A 27,186-nucleotide genomic window follows, 5' to 3' on the forward strand; every position below is an offset into this window, starting at 1 on the left:
TCCACTCTACTAGCTGAAAAAGACAGTTGCTTATTTGTTGTTTACTGTTGTTTTCTCAGTTTTCTCACTTGGTTTACAAGTATTTTGGAGTCATTACAAGCTATATGTAAAAGACTAGTTAATGGCAAATTTGGAGTAAGATGTAAAATATTGGAGTTATTTCTAGGATAAATTTTCAACTATCCTGAATGTCAAAACTTTAATCTGTTTCCGTCTTTATTCACTGACAGGGCATAATTTTTTTCCCTGCTATGGAGGCAGCAACCTTTATATCCAGCGATGCTCTCAGATTGAGAGAAAAGCAAAGCTTGGCAATTGCCATCAGTTTTCCTTTGTTGAATTTTCCAAAGATCCCATTGCGCATGGTCCTGTAACCAATGGAGCTAGAAGCCAAGCTGATGCAAGCTCATATTGGTTCACTGGTTGGCTTCTCGTGATTGGCAAAGAATTGGTGGCTGCCACCAGTGATAGTAGGTTTCTGGTTGCTGTGATTAGTTGTCTTGTATTTGCTGGCTTCCTGCTGCTGGTGGCCAGTCTACTCATGGGCATTTTGATATTTTTTTGCTGGCATTCAGGTGATGGCTAACTACATGGTTGCTACTGATTACGGCTTATAATGGATGGTGATGGTGATTGTGATGATGACTTTTAGCAGAGATCGCCTTTTATTTTTTGATGGTGGTAGCTAGTTGACTTCAAGCTACTATGACATATACCAGCACATACTGCAACAGAACAGTTTGGAATTGTTGCCATTTTTGCATAATTTTGATTAATTTTGAAACTTTCTGAACACCGCCATCTCTAAGAGCTCCAAAGCAAGGGTAGCCATAACAATATAAAAAATACATTGATGTTAATCTCATGAATTTCCACAAAAATTGTAATGTGTTTCAGAAGGATGTTGCCGTGGTTACCTCAGTTTTTGTGGTTGAAATGAATCATAAATGAAATTCTCCATCTGTATAAAAGGTCCATTTGATTGAGATATGTCCTGAAAACAAACAGACAACAACATGTTTATACTGGATGTTTAAAAATAATGACCCTATAGTGGAAGCCATACAGTCATAGGCCAGGATTTTATTGTTTGGTGAAGGCCCTTATGTTGGAAGCAAACATGTGTTACAGGTGTGTGCAGGCAGCTAATGGGACCTCCTCCTAAATCTTACAGGCAGCAGCCAATTGAATAGCTGCCATCAGAGCTGTCACCCAAGTAAGGGAGATGGAACAATCCCAAGATGTGCTGGTCAATCAGAGGAGTGGCAACTTAACAGTCTCAGCAGTGACGACCACTCTCAGGAGATCAGGGGCCTAGAGCACAAAGGACAAAACAAATTTTTAAAATCAAAATGTAGAGCACTGAAGAAGAGAAATGACTGGGGTTTGTGAGGGTGCCAGCTCTGGTTGCAGTCCCCTCTTGCTGTATTAACACCTTCTCCCTGACGGTTGGCACTGGGAGGCCACTTCCATTTAGCACAAAGTGTAATAAGGAAGTACCATAAAGAACTGAAGGAAACCACTCAGTCCATTGAGTCTGTTTTGGTTCTGGAATATTTTTCTTCATGTGTTCCTCCAATTCCCTTTTGAAGTCTACAATAAAATCTATATTGGTCCCTCTATCAGGTAATCCATTCAAAAGTCTAACTACTCATAAAGCGCCTGTAGATATAAAGTGTTTTCTTTAATAATGGAACATTTGAATGAACTCTATTTTAGACAGCAACAAATGGCAGCAAACTATTGGTTTAGAATTGTTTCAACCTTCCCAGAAAAATCGCTATAAAATCACCTTTAAGCTTCTTTCCCGGCTTTAGGACCTAAGTTTCTTTCATAACTCATACACCAGTATTTAAGGAGTCACTATCTGGCTTCGTCTCTGTTTGAAAGTTTTCCTTTGTGCTTCAAGAATCAGAATTGGACACAGTACACAAGGCATTGTTAGCCAGAATATGTATAGTTTAACCCTCTCTAACTTATGTTAAATGTTTGACCATGTTGTCAAACATTATATCACCTTCTTGCTTATGGCTATGCCTCAATTGAAGATTTCTAGCAACTAGTCTGCTCTATGGCTCCTGTGTCTCTTTCAAATTCACCTTTAATTCTTGTAGTACTGTTTACACGTGATAACCTTCCTTCCTTTACTACAATTAATTCCATTTTCCTATTGATGTACCTGATACGCTTCTCATAGACTCTGTTATTTCTGAAGAGTTTCCTCTGATTCCAATGTACTTACTCAAGCATCTGTACCCTGGCACCAGTTATGGTGAACCATGAAACAACTGAATTGTTATAAAATCCCAAGAAATTCAGGGAAGGAAGCTTACACTTCTTACATAGGCTTGCCTATTATAGGACTCCAGACACCCACCAATATGACTGATGTTTGACTAGCTTCTGAAATGCATGAACAAGAAATGAAGCTGGAGAACCAAGCACAAGTCAAACAGAAAAATGTGGTGTCAACCTAATGACCCTACCAAGATTACATACATACTAAACCATGGAAGCAGCACGCAAATAGAGCAATTTGAAATATTGTCCATGTATATCCTGCCCTCAAAAGGCAAGATGAATCTAATCTGACAAATGACAGTTCCATCTACCAATAACCAACAAAAAACTGATGGAAGTTGCAGTTGACAGTGCCATCAATGAACATAATCAATAATAATATGCCCACTGCTGCTCAGTTTGGATTCTATCATGACCAGTTAGCTTCAGAACTCATTGCAGACTTGAACCAAACATAAATCTAAGAGTTGAAGTCCTGAGATGAGGAGCATTTGACCCACTGTTTGAGACCATAAATAGCACAAAGGAAGGTGGCTACAGTTATTGGAGGCCAAACATCTTGGCCCCAGGACATCACAGAGGGAATTCCTTGGGATATTTATGTGGGGCCCAAAAATCTTCAGCTGCTTCATCGTCAGCCATCTCACTATCAAAAGAAAATTTCTAAGGGGAGGACTCACCATCCCATGGTTAACTAAAGAAGTCATGGAAAACATTAAACTAAAGGAAAAAGCATATAACTGCTCAAAATTGATTGACGGGTCAAATGTGACAGGTCAAATGTTTGGTCAGCATATAAAGATTGGCAGATGATGACTAATAGAATAATCCGAATGAAAGAGTTAGAGTGTAAGATAAGAATAACTAAACATGTAAAAATGGATAGCAACATTTTCCATAGGCACTTAGAAAAGAAGTAAGTAACATTAGAGTGAAAACGGGGAGTTAATGGCAGATACTAAGGAATTGATAATGAAATGAGCAAATATTTAAGTTCTATCCTCAATGCAGACTGTACAAAAAACATGTCAGCAGTAGCTGTAAACCAGAAAGTGAAGTGGAGAAAGAAACTTAGTTAAATGCTATCATCAGGGAAGTGATACTGAGCGAACTGATGAGGTTGTGAGCTGAGATGTCTTTGGGTCCAAATGGATTTTATCCGAGAGTCTTAAAACAAGTTATTAATGAGGTATTAGATGCGTTACTGTTAATTTTCTAAATTCGGTAGATTCCACCAGAATACAGCAGAAAACCGGAAACAATAGGCAGTTAGCTTGATATCTCCTGTAGAGTTGGTGTTAGAATTGATCGTTAAAGAGATTTTAGCTGTGCACTTAGAAATACTCAGGGTAATCAAGAAGAGTCAATATGGTTTTGTGAAAGGGAAATCATGTTTAACCAAATTATTAGACTTTTTGAGCAAGTAACATTATTTACAGATAAAGGGGAGCCCGTAGACATACTGTACTTGGATTTCCAGAGGTGCTTGATAAAGTGCCACATCAAAGGTCATGATGGAATCTGTGGTTGTGCAGGTAACATATTAGCATGGATAGAATATTGGCTGACAAGCAAGAAACAGAGAAATTACGTATAGGTAGGTCCTTGTCTGGTTGGCCAGATGTGATGGGTGGAATCCAATGGGGACTGTGCTGGGGCCTTAATTTTTTACAACTTTTTAATGATTTAGATGAGAGGAGCAAAAATGTTTTGGGTAAATTTGCAAATGGCATAAAGCTATGTAAAAATATGTTGTCAGGAAGACATGAGGAATTTGCAGAACAATTTGATCAGTTGAGTGAGTGGGCAAAAGACTGTCAGATGGTGTATAATGTGGGAAAGTATGAAGTTCATTTTGGCAGAAAATAAGAAAAACAGAGTATTACATAAACACAGAACAATAGCAGAATTCAGAGGTACAGAAGGATTTAGCTGTTCTAGTTCATTGGTCACAAAAAGTTAATTTTCAGGCAGAGCACATAATCAAGAAGGCCTATGGGATGCAATCCTTCACTATGAGAGGTATTGAACACAAAAGTAAGTATGTTACACTTTGCTTGCAAAGGGTATTGGTGAAGCCACATCTTGTATCCTGTGTACAGATTTTTAAAGGAAGGATGTGAATGCATTTCAGGCATTTCAGAGACAGTTTACTGTGTTGAAATCTGGGATGAGTGGGTTGTTTTATGAGGATACATTGGTCAGGCTGGAATTGATTCCATTAAAGTTTAGAAGAGTGAGGTGTGAGCTGTCTGAAATAGTTAAGTGTGTAAGGGAAAGATCCTGAATGGTTGTGTAAAGACAGATATGGAAAAAATCTGGCTGAGTTCAGAACTAAGGCACTCTGTTTTAAAATTATGAGTTGATTTTTTAGGACCGACATGAAGATAGTCTTTTTTCTCTCAGTTGTGTTGTTCGACTCTGGAACTTTCTACCTCAGAAAGCAATGGAAGCAGGGTCATTTAATTCGTGCTAGCTTTTTGTCACGTAAGGGAATTGGTTATTGGGGTTAGGTGGGCGTGCAGAATTCAAAACATAGATAGCAATGATCTTGCTGAATAACAGTAAAGGCTCAAGGAAACAACTGGTCTATTTCTGCTCCTGTTTCATTTTTTGCACATGAATTGGGATGTTCACTGCTTGCTGCACAGGATTCAGTACAATTCATAACTCCTCAGATAACAAAGATATCTGTGTCTATTTATAAGGCCTGGACAAAATTCAGACTTGGACTTGTAAATGACAAGAAATATTTGTGCCACACAAATGTGAGGCAATAAGTTTTGTGTTAGTTCTTTCATGTGATATGGGCATTGCAAGCTGGGCCATCATTCATTGCAGAAAACTTTGAGCATGAGAGAACCTAACTACCTGACCTTGATATTCAATGGCATTATCACTGCTAAATCCCCACCTTCAGCATCCTGGGGTTACCAATGACCAGGACATTAACTAGATTGACCATATAAATACTGTGGCTACATGAGGAGGTCAGAATCAGAGAATACTGTCTTCCCCTCCTTCTTAAACAACCCCTCAGAATGGAGGATGATTTTCTTCCACTCTAGTGTTATGGTTCCTGAGGTAACTGAATAATTAGTGATGGATTCACAAGCCCTTCTACAGATGGGAAGGTTGTTTTCTGGAGTGGGTGGGTGGGATGTTCGGATTTTCATACCCTCCATCCTCTCTTTGCACTTGACCTCCATCTGAGTCTGTCAGAGATACTCAAAAAGGTTTCCACCTTTGTGGATGTTTCTTCTCCAGTTTAGGTAGTCTTGGGCAAGAAATTCTCATGAGTTGGTTTGGATTTTTTCAGGGAGACTTTGAGGACACTTCCTCAGCCCTACTGGTATCCACTTGCAGTGACAGAGAGCTTGTTTTGGGAGTCTTGTGTCGGGCTTGTGGATGATGTGGCTGCCCAACAGAGCTGATTACAGATAACTAGTTCCTTGTTGCTGGGATATTGCTCTGAGAGTGGACATTGATATTAGAGTACCTCTCCTGTAGGATTTTGTGGAGGCATCACTGGTGATATTTCTCCAAGAATCTGGCACATATAGTGTGGCCCTGCAGACCATGAGCTTTGAGGCTGGCTTTGAGGTTTTTGGCAACAAACTCTCTGACCGAAGGCTGAACTGGTGTGTGGAAGGTAATGTTGAATTTCATCATCAATAGATATCTGCCCTCACCAAGAGGAACCTCTCAATGTATGAGAAATAATCCACTTTCTCCAGCAGCTCATCACACATCTTCATAGCTAAGATCAGTGTTGTGTGGGGTGAGCAAACTGGTAGAGCAAATTGCTTTTCTGGATGTTTAGCCCATGGCCCCTTATATCAAACATCTATATGAATGCATCATTGACTGTTCAGAGCTTACTCTCTGAGTGCGCACACACGCCAGTGTCAGCTGCATGCTACAGCTCAATGACAAAGGTCAGAACGATTTTGGTTCTGGAATGGAGGAAATATAGACAGAATAGTTTACTTTTCATCCTGTAAACCAGCTCTAAACCATGGATTTGAAGTGTAATGTTGTGATGAGCAAAATTGAAAGTAGGGTTCTTATTTGTTTCCAGGTTGTAATGATATTGGGTCTGTTGTGGCTGCGAAGGCATGTTATTTAAAAGGCTTGTCTGGGTCCTGTGGAACAATGTGCCAGTTACAATGCCAACAATTAAACAAAAAGCAATCTCATGCTGTATCCATCTCAAGACACCCTGCCAACTCCAATTGCTCCTCATACTCTCAATGCCAACATATGGTCCTCTACTCAATCCCCATGACCGTTTGTAGTCACCATACCATGTGCTAATTCATGCCAAACCATGCTCCCTGCATTTTGCCCTTGGACCGATCATGGATATTCACCCAGAGTCCACCATGGGCAGACCTGAGGAGATTTAGTAAAATAAAGCTATAAGTGACTATTGTAGATCTCACTGTATATTTTTAGAAGAATTCCCATTTATAACATTTCAATTCCTAAAGTTACATAATCTGTTATGAAAACAAATGTTTGTATTCATGACGTCGTATCAAACCCAGCTCATTGTTCATGAAACTGTGATCTGACAGCACCACCCCATATTGCCACCTTGATGGTGATACAATAAACTGGAGTAGTCAAATCACGTTTATACTATTATGATAACTCCCAGGCTCAGGCCAGAAAACTGTGAAACAGCATCCCTTTACACAAGCATCCCCCATCAGGATGGTTTCAGGACTCTCTGCTTCTTCCTAGAACAAAGGTCTGAACCGTCCCCATCCACCACCAGCCCTTGTTATCACATAGTCTGCTATTACACACAACCCATTTTTAGCCATTAACAATCCCCATTAACAGCTATTCACCCTCCTAGCCAGATCATTATCCATTCCTTTGTCCAACTGTTCTTTTCTCTCTTTGGGTTCTATCCCTACCTATCATTTACTCCTTACCCCTCTCCCCATCCTATCTTCATTTTCTGAGCTACCATCAGTTCTGAGGAAGGGTCACTCAATCTGAAATGTTAACTCTGATTCCTTTACATACATGCTGCCAGACCCACTGAGCTTTTCCAGCAATTTCTATTTTTGTTTGTGAAACAGCAAGTGTTGATTATTTTCAATTGCAGTCTAGATCTTTTCTGCAAAAAAGTTAAAGGGCATTGAGATTTATATGCCTTGACAGCTTGACAGTTCCATAGAGAATATTAATTTTTTGCACACATTCCTTTCTCCTTCTAATGATCCCCATGGGGTCCCTGACCTCTCCTGAAGGGGCACCTTACATTTTCTTTCCAAAAGTGTACCTTACTTTAAATGATTTTCCTCAAATGTTCTAAATACCCATGGCAGGTTTTTGAAATCCCAGCAATGAAAACTGGATCTGTTTGAAGACATTGTGCAGAGGCGCTGCTAACCATAGAGATGCAAAGTATAACTTTCTTCCATTCTCATTCTCCTCAATAAAAATGATGGGTGCTGGGTTTGAAGGTCTGATGCAACCTGAGCTCTGGCATGACCTTGACTAAAGGGACGGAGCCTTTTTGGCTTTGCCAAAGTTCTGGCAGAAGTCTTATGAAACCATTGACAAAATGCTACCAAGAGATGTGAATATGAGAATAAAGTGGAAGAAAATGATCATGATTGCTAAGTATTTTTAGACTGCAAACAGTTAAGAAATGACTCTTACCTGACTGGACCTGGAGGCGCAGCAATTTCTGTAGAAAGAGAAATTGTGAATCATGTTGGAAACTACACATTTTAGATTTTATACATTTTACATTGTTTACTGTTTATGGTGATTACGGTCATTATAGTATATTTGATGATGATAAAGATAAATGAAGTAAAATAAACAGACTTGAATGACAATATTTCTGCTAAAAGGAGACTTAAAACACCTAATCCATTGAGACCACACATTTAGATGGCCCATCAAAGCCATCTGATTGGAAAGGATTCTCATTCTGTGCTATCATTTGTGAAACTTCCAGGAATACTCTGGGAGGTGGAGACCTTCACTTTATCATTTTTCATATACAATGGAGTGTTACAATGGAGTTTACTGAATGCAATGATAATTTTCATGGTTGAAGTGGGTCTGGATGAGAAGGGGTTGAAGCAGGGATTGTGTTTTGATGCAATGTGTTGGTTGCTCAGCCAGCACAGCACCCTCACCAAGGAGGTGAATGAATGATGGAGACATGGCCCCCACTAACAGGGTCTGAATGTCTCACTGTTTGGAACCTTCAGTTGCTGGATGCCCCACCACTGACTGTTTCCAGAGATAAGAGTCTGTTTTTCGCTTTACATTCTCAAGAATGGTCATTGTCAACAAAACTAATGTGCCCTGCACTGGTGGGATGTTGGTCTTTGTGGCTGCCTTCCAAAGAAGGCCAAGACAAATGCAGGAGGACCCAGCTCAGGCAGAGATCACAGTTGCAGTGCTCCTCAGGATTTATTAGAGCCACAAGAGGACCTGACAATTTTGACCCTGATTCCATTTCCAAGTGTGAATGAGGCATGGTGTTGATGCAGACTCAATATGTCCTGGGACACTGATGGAACAGTGTCTGGTTGCTGGAGTGAGGCTGTGGGCTGTAGGAGTGGGAGACCATCCTCTCCCAGTGGATGTGAAAGTAATGGTTGCTTTGAACCTTGATACAATTGGCTTCTTCCAGGAATTAATGGGTGTCCTGTGTGAGATCACTCAGTTGTGCACCCACAAATGCATCATGGGCAGTGACCATGCATCTGTGCAAGGTCACAAAGGTTCATTTCATTCCTCCATGATAAGGTTAGTGCTGAAACCTGAGATGTTGGATTCTGGAGTATGGCTTTCTGCCCAAGATTAAGGATGCCATTGACTGCAAACACCTACTGCTGAGAGGGCTATGTCACAAAGCTGTGGTATTCATCAACAGGAAGGGGATATATTCCCGTACTCTCCAACTGATCTGTAATCACCATTTCCACTTCCGGGAGCTCTGTGTCCGCTACCCTGGAAGTTGCCATGACTTCTACATCCTGGAATTTCACTCTCGTGTAACGGTGCATTTGAGTGTCCCAGAGCCTTACAAGGCTGGTCCCTTGGGAGGACAATAGGGGCAAGAGCTCCACAAATGGAGCAGGCAACAAGGCAATGTGTTGAATGCAGAGGAAATGGGGCAATGGTAGCAGTCTTCTAAGGAGGAGGAGAAAGAGGGGGAGGAAAATGAGGACATTGAGGAAGAGATAGCACTCCTTGTGCACAACAGATTTCAACTGGGCCACACATTACAAGGCAGACAGGACCTGATGGATATCCAATGTATGAGTGTTGCATGCGGCAGACCATCATGTAACGTAGTCATTGATCATGGTGCCAGCATTTGATTGACATTGTGGAAGTGAAATGCACCTTAACTCATTTTGTTTGTGTTCGCTTTTGCTGGCTGTAAATAAAAGCTCATCATTGGAATGTCAGACTGCTTGCCAATATATGATGTTCCTCTGTTGAACAATGACAAGATGTGGATCTCCAGTGGGCATCAGGAAGAGAGTAGTGGTGACTTATAGTGGATGCTTAGATGGGATGTAGGTAAGGACAGATAGAATGCATTGCCTGGTGGTTAAACCGAGACTAGGTTGAGACAATGGGATTGTATGTGTGAAGCAGTGTCAGCCATGCCAGCTATGTCCTGTGAGCAGGGTGGCTTTGTAGCTGCTGTCCCATTACATTGCCAGTGAGAGGAAAGGCTGGATTGCCAATACTTGTCCAGGTGCACACTGCCCTTTCAAAGATGACACATACACCAAGGCTGTCGGGGATGTCTTTTGATGGATATCCAGTAAGTGCCAAGTGCCCTCAGGATTGTTGCATGATAGAATAGGACCTGAATTGGGTGAAAGGGGTGCCGTCATTGTGGAATAGTTAGCTCATGAGGCAGATTGGGTAAGATATGTTGGGAGATGTCATTAGGCCTCGTGACAAGAAACCCTGCATGAAAATCATCAATATGGACAAATAAACATAAGATTCAACTCAGGGAAGCTATCATAGACCATTAGTTTCTTTGAGTTCCAGGGTTCACACAGTCAGAGATCACAGTTCACACATGGGTCAGGGGGTGACACAAGGCCCAAAGTGTTAAGTTCATTGCTAGTAGCTTAAAGGGGGAATAAATAGATCAATTCACTGGTGGTCAGGCAAGTAACAGGGTGGGTAGACCTGATATTGCCATGGCATAAGATCCAAAGTTGTGCAGCCACAAATTACTTATGTGGGGAAGAAGGGATCTAATAGCAGGCAGGGCAGAGCCACATGCCTGGTTCACTGAGAGAAGAAACAACCACTATCCAAAATCTGCAAATAACCAAAATGAAGAAGATAAATGTGGGCACCACAAATCACAATAAAGCCTAGATATATGTTGTAACAGATAGAGTATTTTTTTTCCCATTATAGAAATGGTCATTTAGGCCTATAATTTCCTTTAAATTACTTTAGTGCTGTTCCTGTTTTGTTGCTGTCACTTGCCGTAATTACAGGAGAAACCACCCTTACAAGCTCTCGGGTTTCAGTTTCATTTTGACAAAAGTTATGGCTGCTGCAGCAGGAACAGCAGCACCAAGGCAATTGTGTTTTATTTTTCCATTATGGGTTAATGCGTTGGGATAACATTTACAAATTGTGAAAGTTTAATTTAATAAGATAATGTAATATGCATGCTTATTTAGGTAAGAATACAAATGGGTGGTTCAGCAATTACAATGATAAGGAAGTAGATATCAAGTAGAATATATTGACTTAAAAAAAGCATTTTCACTGGTTTAATTGACTTTCATATAAAATCAATTTTCATTCTTAGCATTTCTGGTTTGGTTTCTTTCTTCAGTACTTTGTTCCCTTAATGCCTACAGATTCTTCTGCTTTTCAGTGCTTCTGTTATTACACAGCTTTCAGTAGCTTTGGTCTATTTCAGTCTAGTACTACAATTGAATCATTCTGTTCTTTGATGTGATCTCACTTTTACAAGAAAATTGCAAATTACCAATAAGTTACTCCACAAAAGTATGGCTTGCATGGGTTAAGAAATGTAGTGGCTTCCTTTTAATCAATTATCTTACCTCATAGCATTAGATCGCATGCAAACATTCTTGTCACTATCATCGTATTCTTCAAATACTGTTAAATTGTTCCATTTTCATACCACAGAAGCCTGGATTTTCTTCTTTAACACATTTGCTGTCAAAAGTGTGGAAGTGCTCATCCAACTGATGAATACTGATCTCACCAAAGATGGTGCTTTGAGTTGCTCATGAATACTCAGGGCCAGCTTTTAACATTGTAAATGCATCCATTTTGCAGATGGAAATTGGCACAGAGATTGAAATGCTTGAAGTAGCTTTGGCAGACAGAATTGCTGCACACACAAACCCTCGAATAGCTAATCACAGAGACTCTGGGGTGAAAAATGTCCAGATATATCACTTCTGCAGAAGCACATGAGATGTAAGCTACTACAGGTCCATCTCAGGGCATCAGTAGTAGCACTTAGTAGCACTCGCACATCTGGGTGCAAAGAATACAAGTTCAAGTGCCCAGAGATATGGTTCACAAGCAGTACTAAAAATTACAGCAGGTCAAGCATGCAACTCAGTGTCATTAAAGAAGTTTCTCCCCAGTTGCGGACATTTTTTGGAATACAATAGCAGATATGCTACCATTCAGGGAATACTTAGAAGGTACTATTTGTCAAGATCCTGGAAAATGAGGACCATCTTCCATACCTTGGAAGCCTCCCCTTGACAAAGGCAGACATGGGTAAAGAAATTCATCATTGCTTCCAATGCGCTGAAGAAAAGAGTACATGAGGCTCAGGATCCCAACTTTGGGAATTTACTCACTAGCAGTATTCTCTGTGATCCTATATCCTCTGGAGATGTGGAAAATGGACAGCTGGCATTTCAAAGCACTGGAGAAGTACCCCCAAGATCCTTTAAATCCATTGGCAAGAAAGATGGCCTTCATCCCCCAAGCAAACTTGCCTAGCAGTAAGGCACTGATCCTCCAGATAAAGTAATGGGCCACCAATAATACATAAGGAACAACATCCTCCACAGAGAGTATCTAATGGAAGAAGTTTCTACAGTGGAGAAATGACTCAGGGATCAGAATAAAGGTCAACAGTCTTCAGGCAGAAGACATACCATCCTTCAATATTTGAAGAGAATACATTCTGGAAATATTATGAAACATCAAGATTTCCTGCATTAGTAAAGATGGAAACTTGGGGTGAGTGTGGGGTGTGATGCCGTTGCAGATGGAGTAGTGATAAATCTAAAAAAAACTATACATTTGAATATATAAGAGGTTGGAAGTTATAGGGAAAAGTTTGAGGGAGTAGTTGTTTAAGGTAAGGTAATAGTTCTGAAGGGATTAATGTTCATGTCAAATTAAGATCTACCTGCTCTGTTGATACCATGCACAGTTTGTGGGTGATGGCAATGAGTTTTACACAAACATTTGGAGGGAGCAGACATATTATATATAGCATAAAAGCCAAAAGAACTGCAGATGCTGAAAATCAGAAACAAAAACAGAAATTGCTGGAAAAGCTCAGCAGATCTGGCAGCGTCTGTGAAGAGAAATCAGAGTTAATGTTTCAGGTGCAGTGACCCTTCCTCTGATGAGAATGTATTAATGCTTATTGCTATCATACAATAAACCACCTTGTTAACTAAGACAGTGTCTCTTCTGTCAAGATTCTTTGGTGATGTATCTTCTACCACTGATCATTGGACAAAGCATAGACAAAGGAGCATTGGAGGCAGTTAACTACATCAAACAACCCTCAGCTGAACCACAGGCTGGCATAGATGGCAGATTCCATGAAATGCCAGAGCTGGCAATCAGGCTAACACAATACCATCCTTGAATAAAGAATCCATGGAAGGATCGGATGGGCACAGTAGAAGGTATCACAGAGGTTAGCAAAGCACAACATGGTGGCAGTGATTGTGTTCTATCAATGTTTGTATTACAACGTAAAATGGGCAACATTGAATTTTATTTCCATTTGACTTTGTGATAACTTTTAAAATAATTTTTTTATGTATAGCAAACAATTGACCATGAAATATGATAATAAGTTATAGGTGAGGCATATTTACAGGAAAACTGTAGAACAAGTGACAAGATAAGCATTACTAGTAATTGGATGATGTTCATTATGTTTGTGCTAATTAGAAGAATAAAAATAGAATTTTAAGTTTGAATATAATTATTTTCATTCCTTCTTGACATGATCATAAAGATACTTTACACAATTGACAAGCTCACCTGAATGCAGTTTCTATGTGGAGATTGAAGTATCTGACTGTAAAATGTACTACTGCAAGAAGACACAGAAAAGCAGCCAGGACACCAGCAATGAGGTATAAATTGAATAATATCTTTGCAGTTGATTGTGAATCTGCAAAAAACATAAGCACTAATTAATCTACTACAATCTAGGACTGTTTCTAAGGATAGAGAATTGGCTAATTAGTAGAAGTCAGAGTGTTGGTATAAGAGGGATATTTCAAGGATGGCAACCTAAAACTAGTGGAGTGTCACAGGAATGCACTGCTACCACAATATTTAACAATATATATCAATGATATAGATAACAGTAGTAAATGTACTATTGCTAAGTTTATAGAGGATGCAAAAATAGATCAGAAGGCAAATGGTGAGGATTACACAAAAAGTCAGCAGAGGGATATGAACAAGTTAAGTGAGTAGATAAAAACTTTACAGATGGAATATAATGAGGGAATATGTAAGTTCATACACTTTGCAAGGAAGAATACGGGTGCTGAATATTATTTAAATGGAGAAAGACCAGAGAAAACTGCAGAGACATTTGGGATCTTGGTACATAAATGAAATGGTGGCCTTTTTTTAACCAAGAGAATGTGATATAAAAGAGGGAGATCTTGCTAAAACTATACAAGACACTAATTAGACAACACATTGAATATTGCGAAAGGTTTTGGTTTCATTATAAAAGGAAAGATATACTGACGCTCAAAGCAGTCCAGAGAAGGTTCACTAGGTTGATCCTGGACGTGAAGGTATTTTCTTATGAAGAGAGGTTGGGCCTGTTGTGATGAATACCATGGCTTTAAGAGATGTATTTGGTCCTGGGTGTTTTTTTGAACAGAGATTTTAAGACAGAGGTACCACACTGTCTATTTGAATGCAATAGGGTAAACAACTTGTGTGGCTTTGGTATTTTTTTCAAACGTTGGAACAATAGAAGCAGCCTGATTGGGTAGGGGTAAAGTTCCTCCAGAGCCTGGATTTTTATTTTTGGTTTCTCAGTAGTTGTTGTTGCTAGATTCTTGAAATTAGGTTTGGAAGTTGCAGTACATCTCTCCCTGCTACTCTATCTCTCAGAGTTTCCTCTTGCTATTTTCCCTCCTAAGCTGGAGAATTTCATTTGAGACTACTTTACTGAATTTGCCTTTGTTTATGGGATGTTACTATATTGGAATAGTTACTGTATGGTAGTTAAATAATCTATTATTTCGTTAAGTTTTCCTATACAGTTAAATTATTACAATTTCTTCTTTCTTTTGTTGTATTTTAACTTTGGTGTATGAATTAAGTGCGTTTTGCATCAAGACTAGTAGTTCAATCAATCAAATGGCAGCCGGAACACAATGCTTGGAATTGCCTTTAAAGTAAGAAAATGCTATCTTCTTAATAAATTTGAGGGAGTTTGATCTGGTCCATAACTCTCTACTGATTAGACCTTGGAAGAATGAGACTTTACCTTAACTGAATTATGTAAGATTCTGAGGGGTCCTGACTGGGGGTTGTGGAAAGATGAGGAAGACAGCGATTGTGTAGAATCCTTTACCACAGAGGGCTGTGCATTTAAGTCCAGCTAAGGCTGAGATAGACAGATTTTTAATCAGTGAGGGAGTCAAAGGTCACGAGGAAAATACAGGGAAGTGACGTTGAGGATTATTAGATCAACCATGATCTCACTGAATGGTGGAGCAGATTTGATGGGACAGATGGCCTAATTCTGCTTCTGTTCTAAGGTCTTATCAAAAAATCAGCAGCGATTCTTAAAGATTCTACTGTATACATTCTGAAGTGTGAAAAACAGATGTTTATCACAACTCGGACTTTCCATTGACTAATTACTTTAGCATCAATGTTGCTTTTAAGTATTTTCTAAAAACAAGAATGTGTTTATTGATGTTATTGCACAGCTCTGAAGCAAGTGGAAATTGAACATAGGCCTCCTGGCTCAGAGATAGAGACACTACCATTGCACCACAAGAGCTGATGACTTATTGCTGTCATTATCCAACAGCCTCAATTTTGCTCACCTGTTCGCCTTCTGCTTTTGATTTTGACGTAATTTGATTTTGCTAATTTGTCAATGATCTTTGCCCTTTGTATTCTCTTGATTTTTTTTTCATCACCAAAAACTAAGGATGTACTCCTCATTGCCTTACCAAATCCTGGCATCCATGTTCAGAACAGATACTAATGATTGGATTTATGGTTAAAAGGAAGACTGGTCTATTTCACAGATTCAGCCTCATTAGTAGATGTGCAGAAAGTTGGATGTACAGCTGAGGGGAACTTGACACAGTTTGTCTATGAAATCTGAGTATTTATTGATTTGGAACTGGTTAACAAAAGACTCTTTGCTTCAGGTTGAGCATCCTATATTGCTATCATTTCAACTTCTGTGTATAGGTAGGTGAAACTTTGAAATAAACCTCTAAAGTGTCTATTGATAGCAGCTGATCTTCATTTGTGCCATCTGCACAATATGTTTGGCTTCGATAACGCATATTTCATGGCCACATCACTCCAAATTTCTAGTTTACCACTTAAGGGTTTCTTTCATGTACTTTCGAAATGGCCACTCAATTATGGTGCAACTTTGGTGCACATGAATAGCACAAATCGCAGTACATGAAGAAGCACAAATAATTTATTGCAATAGAATGCATCATTCATGGATAAACAATTTCACTTCCATGAATCCTTTACTTGTAAATGGTTCAGCAAATCCCCCCAAAATCTAGTTTACAGAATAAAACTATTACTTCTACTTCAGATGTTCTAACTTTTGACCGATAAATGCTATTTTATATTTAGTTTTATTTAATTGTGGTTTTCTATAAACATCAGGCACCCTTCACTCGACATAATTTCAGATATGCTTACCATGTAGAGCTGGACTGTTTCGAGGAATGGTATAGTTTTTTGTCCCATTAAATGCTGGGTGGCTTACAATGCAGCTTATCTCCTCACTGAATTGGTGGACGCTAATGTGATACTTGCTTCGTACAGTTGTAGTTCTGTTACTGTGATGGGTTATGTCGATTGAGAAGTTTCCTAAATTATTTGGATACCAAGTAATTTCTGCAGCTGGTTTCCCATTTGATGCTGTGCATATGGCCACCATTGTATCATCTAGTTTGTTTTCAATACTGAAAGATATATCAGGTGGAACTGAAAAAGACAGAATGATACTTGAATTGAAACTTGCATTGTATTTATGTTCTGGACTTTTAAAAAATGGAACCATCAACTTGAATTATAAATTGGTTTCTATGTGAATTCTTAAAAATGCATTAAATACTGAAACAGACTGTAACAGTGTCACCATAATAAGACATTGTTCCATAAGCTCAAACAAACATACGGAAATCAGCTAGTAATGATAGCTGCTAGGTTTTGGAAATTTTTATCAATTTAGGGTTTTATCTAAATCTTGCTAAAAATTCTCCAACACTGCTTGGTACTAATTATTCCTGTATAACATATTTGGTAATGGTCCTATATTAAGCTAAGTAATGACAGAATTAATGAAATAGATTTAGTTTCAATTTGACTTTACAAATGATTTTCTCAATTTCCTCAGCAAGAATTAATGCTGTTGATCCACCAAATTTTGGATGAATGAAATTTTTTGAGAACTTTACCAAACATTGACAGATTACTATTAATTTTGTTTTAGCAAAATGGCAATACATATTTTTCACTTCTATTTTTGTCAAAAGTTAGTAAAAGAAGAAATATAAATTAGAGTAATTGATTTGGGTAGAATAATTTTAGGATTTCAATTTAAGTCTAACATATAGTGTAAATGATCAAAGTGAAATGTGTTTGGACAGTTCCAAGTAAATGTTGAAGTGGCCAGAAAATTAGGAGTGGCACATGATCAGTTAAAGGTGAAAGAAAATTGATAGGGAGTACTTTCTGTTTGACGAATTCTCCCATTTTATAGACTGAGCCATAGCCTGTGTAGTAGTTTTGATGTTTTAATGAACATTGTCTCAAGTCAGGTACAGCTAAAATGTCAGGAACAAAAACAGAAGTCGCTGGAAAAGCTCAGCAGGTCTAGCAGCATCTGTGAAGAAAAAATCAGAGTTAACGTTTCTGGTCTCTTGACCCTTCCTCAGAATGTCCTTTCTTTTATTTTAATATCAGAAAATCATCCATACTTGACCGGTGTATCTTTTTCCACATAAAAGCAATAATTATTTTTATGGAACAAAAACAGAAATTGCAAATCTTAGCAGGCCTGGCAGCTTCATTCTGAAGAATGATCACTGGACCCAAAACATTAACTCTGTTTTCTCCCCACTTTGCTGCCAGCCCTGCTGTGTTTTTCCAGCAATTTCAGTTTTTGTTTCAGATTTGCAGCACCTGCAATTCATTCAGGTTTTTTCTGTAGCGAACAATGACTCTGGTCCAAAATATCAACTTGCAAAATTTAAATTCTGACATTCCAGCATATATTGAGATTAAAAGTCAGGGACTTCAAGTACATGACTTCTAGGTGGGTACTCTAAGTAAAACTGGAAAATACTGGAGTGATTTTTCCCTGAAGCATTTGCTTATGAAGACCCTCAGAGGCAATCAAGTTGTAGTCTTAATCCGAACTACCAGTTTAGCTCATGTTTAGCAAAAGGAATAACTTTGGGAAAGAAGATGAAGCCTTGCAGCAGTTATAACCATCTAAAGAATCATTAGCCGGGTGTTGATCACTTCAACAGCTTTCGAGCTTATTAAGGGAGGTGCACCGTATTCTAGTTACTAGCATAACCAAATGCCTTCATCAAACAAAACAGTGGCCGGCTAATAAGGACTGGACTGGTAACTGCAGGGGATTTTGAACACAACTTAAAACAATGATATTTTCCCTCTTCACTTGTGCTGGATGTTTGAAAGGACATTTGAAACACATTAGGATACTTCCTAGGACACTTTATTAAGACTTTACCAAAGCTCTTCATATTTATTCTTGAAATTCTCTGAGGACTTTTCATAAAACCGGGAAGTGCTATGCTACCCAACCCTGGGGTTGTGCTCTGGACTTTTAAAATTTTTAGGACTCAGTGTCAACTTCCCTCTGTCCTGGGTCTTAGCGGAGCAGTAAAATTGCCTTCAAAGGAAACCAGTGTGTTTAAGTCCAATAAAAAAAAAGTTACCTTCCACAAACGTTACTTTTCAATATTAAATATTAGAAGTTTCTTACCTGTTACTGCTAATGAGAAGGTTAATCTATGAACTCCTCTTTGATCTAGAATTTCACAAGTATAATTCCCATCATCAGCAAGTTGCACAGGCTCTATCTGGAGATTCATTTCATTTTTAGATGTATTGCATGTTGCACTTTGAATTATTATTCTGCTATTGTTGGAAATCAAAACCATTTTGTTCGAATCGCATCGGATAGCTGCAATTTGAAGTATTGGATTAAACATCCATGACATCTTAGTCACATTTCCATTAAACAGGCAACTGAAGAGCACCTTGTTGCCTAACAATGTGCTTACTTTTTCTGCAATAGGGTAACCTGAAAAAGGAATAGATAAATGAACTTTCTGAATGGTAAAAAAAAACACCAAATTAGTTGAGATTCTACTGTAAGAAGCCTTGTTCAGAGGGACGATATATATGTGATTCTTTTCATTGATTTTGTTCTGCTGCATTTAACATTTTATAGACAGTGAATCAGATCAAATCTGCATTTGAGTCAGACATCATTTTATTTTATTCAATGCAGCAAGTGCTCTGCAATAGGAATTTCACAATTAGGAATTTGTTTTTGAATAGTCCAAACATATTATAAAGCCTCTCATTTACTTAAAGTAATAAGTTCCATTAGTCAGAAATCTGGAATCAGGAAATGAAATTCATAGTTGGTAGATATTTTGTACTCCTTATTGTGTATGCAGCTGAAAACTAAGGTAAAACATAATTATTTTGAAATTGGAAATGAAGTTTTAATGATATAATTGCACCATAAATCCCGAAGTTCATCACAAGCAAGGATTTTAAAAAATCTTTTGCAGTTACCAGTATGTGTTGAGCTTTGATCAGATGTTTGCTCAAATTTTCTGGATTGTTTTGAAATATTTCTTCTTCTGTGTTTGTGCACTTTTATTCATCATTATAACTCTCCAAATGCACTCCAAGAAACTGAAAATTGTCTATTGTCTGACTAAGTTATTAAGTGTCGTAAAATCGCTCTCTCTCTCTTATTCTCATCTCAATGTAACTTAGTTCTTCTTGACTTTCTTTGTTCTCATCGTGAAACATGTCATAGAGTCATACAGTCATACGGCACGGAAACAGGCACTTCGGTCCAAATCGTCTGCACTGACCAGGCATCCCAATCTGTCCTAGTCCCATTTGCCACCATATTCCTCTAAACCCCTCCTATCCGTGTACCCCCTCCTATTTTGCAATTGTACCAGCCTCCACCACTTCCTCATTCCATACGCGCACCACTCTCTGTGTGAAAACATTGCCCCTCAGGTCTTTTTCAAATCTGCCCTTCTCACCTTAAACCTATGCCTTCTAGTTTTGGACACCCTTGCTCTGGGGAAATGACCATGGCTATTCATCTTACCCATGCCCCTCATGATTTTATAAACCTGTATAAGGTCACTTCCCAGCTTCCGAAACTCCAGGGGAGAAAAAAACACAGCCTATTCAGCCTCTCTCCAGTCAAACACTCCAGTCCCGGCAAAATCATTGTGAATACTTTCTGTACCATCTTAAGTTTAACAACATCCTTCCTATAGAAGGATGGCCAAAATTGTAAGCAGTATTCTGAAAGAGGCCTCACCAATGTTGTCCTAACTCTTGCACTCAGTGTTCTGAATAATGAAGGCAAGCATACCAAATGCCTTTTTCACCACCCTGTCTACCTGTAACTCCACTTTCAAAGAACTATGCACCTCAACTGTGGGAGTCAGTAGGCTTGTAGTTGATATTGGTGGACAGTCTTGCTTCTTCCTTTCCAGCCCAGTTTCTATTGCAAGTTCTCAAACAATAAGTTTATCCAGTATCTCACTTCAACTTCGTGACCTGTGATGTGGCTGATCCCCTTTCTCCATTATCACCCAGCATTGTTTTTAAAATTTGCAATCCGTAATCTTATGTAATCTTCCTTTATCTCTCAGTTAAAAAAATGCTCATTTCATTCTTCAGCCACATAAACAATTAACTGTTAACCTTGCAACTTTGTAGGACACAGTTGTTTTTACATGATAAACCACTTCTCAGTCACTGTTAAATTTTATGGTTTATTCTACAGGTCTGTAATGCTGTTTAATACAATTATGTAAGCTTAGCTGCCTTAAGATCTGAGACACTGCATAAAAATTACTGAATTTAAACTCTGAAATGTGTTTTCTGCCAGCTTGAGCTGTAGATAATATTAAAATTTTGAAGGTATTTCTAAAATTATTTTATATTTGGTACTAATTTGATTCACAATACATGATAACAGTAAATGCCAATTGTCTATCTAATTACTGGAAAATCTGAAATTAATAATCAAACTATTATAATATTCATCAGGCTAATCTGTTACTTCCTCAGGAACAAAATTCTTTAGAATATAAATCTTATACACAGAACAAATAGACTTGGATTTTTTTAGAACTGTACTGAAGCAATTGCAACTACTTTTAGTCAGAATTTCAACCTCCTTCTAAGATTCCAAACATCACAGATGTCTGTCTTCCGCTAATTGTATTTTATCCATTTCAGAAAAAGAAAGAAGAGTGATTGTGGTATAGTGGTGAGCATAGCTGCCTTCCAAGCAGTTGACCCATGTTCAACTCCTAGCTATCACAATGTTCCAACTTTAAATCGATCAACAGAAAAGCCCCAGGATGAAATGAATTTGATTGGTCAGCTTTATTCTTGGGTGGCACGATGGCTCAGTGGTTAGCATGGTTGCCTCACAGCGCCAAGGGTCAGGCTCAATTCCAGCCTTGGGTGACTGCCTGTGTGGAGTTTGCATGTTCTCCCGTTGTCTGAGTGGGTTTCCGCTGGATGTTCCACAGTCCAAAGATGTGTAGGTTAAGTGATTGACCATGCTAAATTGTCTTGTTGTGTCCAGGAATGTGCATTCTAGGTGGATTAGCCATGAGGATTGTGCAGTTACTGGGATAGGGTGGGTGGGTGCCTGGTTTTTGGTGGGATGGTGTTTGGAAGTTTGGTGTAGACTTGAAGGACCGAATGGTCTCTTCCCACACTGTAGGGATTCTATAATTCAATTGTATTCACTGCACATGATATCAAGAATGGCTAAAGACAGAGAATGCAACAAAGGGTAAGAGGCGTGATAACATTCTAGCTGCAAAATTGAAGCCTGGTGCTCTAGAACAAGCTATGATCTTTATCAAGCTGTTCCAGTCCAGCCATACTTTGGTATTTAGCTGACAAAGTGGAAAGTTGCACAGATATATCCAATTAATAAAAAGCAGTACAGTAGCCAATGCTGCTAATTGCTGCCACATTAGTCTTCTCTTGATCATCAGTAAAGTGGTTGATTGTGTCATTAGTTGTGCTATCAAATGGCATTTGCATAGCATTAACCTCTTTACTGATGCTCAGTATGAGTTCTAGACTGAACTGATCATGGGCAAGAGAGTTAAAATGACTACCGTTGATATCAAGGAATCAATTGATCCAATGTGTCATCAAGGATCCCTAACAAAATTGAGGTATGGGAAGATATGGGAATCAAGGGAAACTCTGCACTGATTGCAACCTTATCTGTCATAAAGGAGCATAGCTCTGGTTGTTGTAGCCCTATCATTTCAGCCCTGGGACATTATTGCAGGAGTTCTTCAGGTGCCCAGTTCCCAACCATTTTCAGGACAGAAGTCGAGGTACTCACTGTTGATTTCAGTGGTCAATATCATCCTCCAGTCCTTTATATACATTCCCACATGCAGCAAGACCTATATAATGTTCTGACTTAGGCTGATAAATGGCAAGTGACATTCACACACTAAAAATTGCATGCAATGACCATCTCCAGAAAGAGAGAGTCTAACCATCTTTTCTTGACATTCAACAGCAGTACCATCACTGAATCCCAAGTAGCATAACTCTAGGGCAGTGTGGAGTGTTACAATTGAACATAAACTTAACTGCACCACCCATGTAAATTCTGAGGCTGGGAGTTCTGCATTAAGTAACTCAACTATAGTATTCCCAAAGCCTGTCCAATAATCTCAAAGGCACACAACAGGAAGTGATAGAATACTCACCACTTACCTGAATGAGAGCACTGTTTGTATTCTTGTCTACATAAGGGCAAATTCTTTTTCAGAGTTAATGGTGAACAAATGTGAAGTTTTACTTGCATTGAATGCAAAGGCTTATAACAAACACTTAAATTGATATGAATCAACATTTTTAAAGTGTGAGCCACTATTCATTAGATAATGTAAATATTCTGGCTGGTAGGTTTGCTGGTGTTACTCGGAAGGATTTAAACTACCTTGGCAGGGGGTTGGGAACTAAAGCAAAGGTGAATTGACTGAAAGGGAACTAGAGAATAGGGCCAGTAAGACCCAGAGGAAGAGCAGGCAGGGTGTGGTTGCTGATCAAAATGGGCCTGGTGGATTGAAGTGCATTTGTTTCAATGGGAGAAGTGTAAACAGGTAAGGCAGATGAATTTAGAGCTTGGATTAGTACTTGGAACTATGATGATGTTGCTATTACAGGGACTTGGTTAAGGGAGGAACAGGATTGGCAGCTTAACGTTCCAGGATAAAGATGTTTCAGGTGGGATAGATGGGGATGTAAAAGGAATGGGGGACTTGCACTACTTGTTAAGGAGCATATCACAGCAGTACTGCAGGAGGACACCTCTGATGGCTCATACAGCGAGGCAATATGGATAGAGCTCAGGAACAGGAAAGGAGCAATCACAATGTTTGGGGTTTACTACAGGCCTCCCAACAGCCAGTGGGAGATAAAAGAGGGTAGCCAGGGAGAGGGTTGGCCCACTCAAGGACAGGGAAGGGAATTTATGTGTGGAACCAGAAGAAATGGGCGAGGTATTAAATGAGTACTTTATGTCAGTATTAACCATAGGGAAGGATTTGGAGGATGATGAGTCTGGGGAAGGGTGTGTAGATAGTTTGGGTCATGTTGAGATCAAAACGGAGGAGGTTTTGGGGGTCTTGAAAAACATTAAGACAGACGAGTCCCCAGGGCCTGATAGGATATACCCCAGAACACTGAGAGAGGCAAGGGAGGAAATCGTTGGGGTCTTGAGAGAAATCTTTGTATCCTCCCTGGTTATAGGGGAGATACCAGAGGTTTGGAGAATAGCCAATGTTGTTCCTTTGTTTAAGAAGGTTGGCAGGGATAATCCAGCTAATTACAGAATGGTGAGTCTTACGTCAGTGGTAGGGAAATTATTGGAGAGGATTCTTCGAGACAGGGTTTACTCCCACTTGGAAATAAGTATTAGCGAGAGGCAACATGGTTTTGTGAAGGGGAGGTCATGTCTCACTAACTTGATTGAGGCTTTTGAGGAAGTGACAAAGATTATTGATGAGGGTAGGACAGTGGATGTTATATACATAGACTTCAGTAAGGCCTTTGACAAGGTCTCTCATAGCAGGCTGATATAGAAGGTAAAGTCACATGGGGTCAGAAGTGAGCTTGCAAGATGGATAAAAAATCTGGCTCAGTCTTAAAAGACAGAGGGTAGCAGTGGAAGGGTGCGTTTCTGGATGGAGTACTGTGACTAATGTGGTTTCTCAGGGATCAGTGTTGGGACATTTGCTATTTGTAATATATATAAATGATTTGGAGGAAAATGTAGCTGGTTTCTTTAGTAAATTTGCAGATGACACAAAGATTGGCGGAATTGCGGAGAGTGATGAGGACCATCAGAGGATAAAGCAGGACTTGGTGACTTGGGCAGAGAGATGGCAGATGGAGTTTAATCTGGAAAAATGTGAGATACTGCATTTCGGAAGGAATGGAAAGTATACAGTAAATGGCAGAATCCTTAAGAGTACTGATAGGCAGAGGGATCTGGGTGTAAATGTACACAGGTCACTGAAAGTGGCAACGCAGGTGGAGAAGGTAGTCAACAAGGCAAATGGCATGCTTGCCTTCATTGGCCGGGGCATTGAGTTTAAAAATTCGTAGGTAATGTTGCAGCTTTATAGAAGCTTAATTAGGCTGCATTTGGAATATAGTATTCAATCTTTTCTGTACCGTCTCCAAAGCTCCCACACTACCAGAAGGATATGGTGGCTTTGGAGAGGGTACAGAAAAGATTTACCACGATGTTGCCTGGTATGGAGGACATTATCTATGAGGAGAGGTTGGAGAAACTTGGGTTGTTCTCACTGGAACGACGGACGTTGAGGGGCAACCTGATAGAGGTCTACAAGATTATGAACAGAGTGGACAGTCAGAAGCTTTTTCCCGGGGTGGAAGAGTCAGTTACTAGGGGGCATAGGTTTAAGGTGTGAGGGGCAAAGTTTAAAGGTGATGTACAAGGCAAGTTTTTACACAGAGGGTGGTGGGTGCCTGGAACTCACTGCCGGGGGAGGTAGTGGAAGCAGATACTACAGTGACATTTAAAGGGCATCTTGACAAATACATGAATAGGATGGAAATAGAGGGATACGGTCCTCAGAAGGGTAGGGTGTATTAGTTATGATAGGCAGCATGTCAGTGCAGGCTTGGTGGGGGGCAAAAGGCCTGTTCCTGTTCTGTAATTTTCTTTGTTCTTTGTAAATTGAATTCAATATTACAATAATTTTTACAAAATCAAAATGGGATATTAATTTAAATAATTCTGTTTGGCCCACTTTCTGTTTAATTTAATGTCATACATTCTCTCAAAATTTACCTTAGGAATTTATCAATAAATGAGTTTATCCATAAACTGCAGGATTTTTTTTTATCAGAAAATTGGTTAGCATGAGAACCTGAGGTGGCATGTTAGCTTATTTTGTAAAAGCCTGATTTTGCCATCTGTTTTGAATGTTTAAACTATGTACAAGTGTGAAATCCTTGCACAATAGTCCCTTCAATGTGAGATCTAAAAGTAGTTAATAAAGGGTGTTAGAGTTTCATCCACAGAATGAACTCAATACTTTTCATATCAATGATATTGACAACCTCTCTGCTGTTTTGTTGTGTTTAATATGTATGATTAAAGACCCTGAAATTATGCCTTATTTAAATCCATTTTTGTCATCAAAGTAAAATATGTCATCTTTCCAATGCAAGTAAAATTTCATTCCTCAAAAATACAGATTTTGCTCACCATAGTTATTTCCTACTGCCAATAATTATAATAATTAGTAGAATGAAACAAAATATTGACACAAATCGTTTTATCAGTTTGATTGTATCTTACTTTATCACATGCAAGAAATTATACTGGAAAACATCGTTTACTAAGTTACGATTTTGTCATAATAATCACTAAATTCAGTGCTTGGTTGTTAGTTTTAACGCTCCAGTTTATCAACGTTTTTGAAAGTTATTTTACTTTTCGTCTAGCTTTATAATTCCTTCTCTATATCTCACAGCCTCTTAATTTCGCATTCCTCCTTTTTGGTGCTCACTAAAACCTCTCTTGTTGACCATACTTTCGGTCATCTTCCCCGATAATCCACTGACATAGGATGGTATCACATCATCTTTAATATCACAGCTGTGAAGCAGTTTGGAAGTTTTATTTCATTAAAAACATTATATAAATGCAAATATTTAAAGTTGTTGTAATCTTTCTCTTCAACAATACTTGCTGGATTCCCCAAATTGATAACATTTTCTATAACTAAGTAACACTTTCCTTTAAGGATCCATTAGAGATGCCACCCACAACTTATGAAAATATGAAACTGAGCTGAAATCTGGCAGGTGCTATTTACCTCACTGGAAATGCAAATATCAATAGAATCCAGTAGGGCATTTGTTTGATATGAAGCATTTGGAATTTTCCAAATATTAACATGAAACCAGCAATTGATTTGAAACAAATGATATATGATTAAATTCACATTTAATATTTCGCAAGCTTCACACAAGGCAATGGAGTAAGAGAGACAACGACAATCCTTGATACAACAAATCAATTGCATTTATGTTGTACCCTTTGCTCAGTATAACATTTCAATATGATTCATAAGTGTGTTATCAGAATTTGACACACAAGCCTCATAAAGTGATTTTAGCATAGGTCTTCAAAAGCTTGCACAAACATATATGTATTAAGGAGTGTTTTAGTGCAGATGAGAAGGGTGGAGAAGTGAAGATGTGGAGAGATTTACAATGTGAAATCTAGAGCTTAGGACATAAACAGCTGAAGACACAACTACGAATTGTGGTACGTAGTAATTTGGGATTCGCAAAAATATTAAAAGGCACAATTAGTTTAGGAAACTTTTTAACAAAAGAGAACAAACCTGGTCGTGCAAGAGCAATAAAAACAGCCAGCAGCAGAAGAACAATGTGTAGTCTTTTCTGTACAGATTTCATTTCAACTGATATTGCTTTTCTTGAATGGAGTCCTATTTCTAAGAAATTCAT

General features: G+C 38.8%; 1 protein-coding gene across 1 annotated transcript; it reads right to left on the reverse strand.

Moving 5' to 3' along the window:
- Positions 1-472: 472 nt before the first annotated feature.
- Positions 473-27,186, reverse strand: LOC109918136 (cell surface glycoprotein CD200 receptor 2-like). Its single transcript, XM_048603355.1, has 6 exons — positions 27,063-27,186; positions 18,839-19,159; positions 16,519-16,806; positions 13,618-13,750; positions 7,984-8,011; positions 473-994 (listed from the first exon to the last, which is right to left on the reverse strand). Exons 1-6 carry the CDS (start codon positions 27,184-27,186, stop codon positions 914-916), a joined length of 975 nt encoding a protein of 324 aa, XP_048459312.1. The 3' UTR covers positions 473-913.

The sequence above is a fragment of the Rhincodon typus genome, chromosome 11, assembly GCF_021869965.1.
Source record: "Rhincodon typus isolate 14 chromosome 11, sRhiTyp1.1, whole genome shotgun sequence".
NCBI lineage: Eukaryota > Metazoa > Chordata > Chondrichthyes > Orectolobiformes > Rhincodontidae > Rhincodon > Rhincodon typus.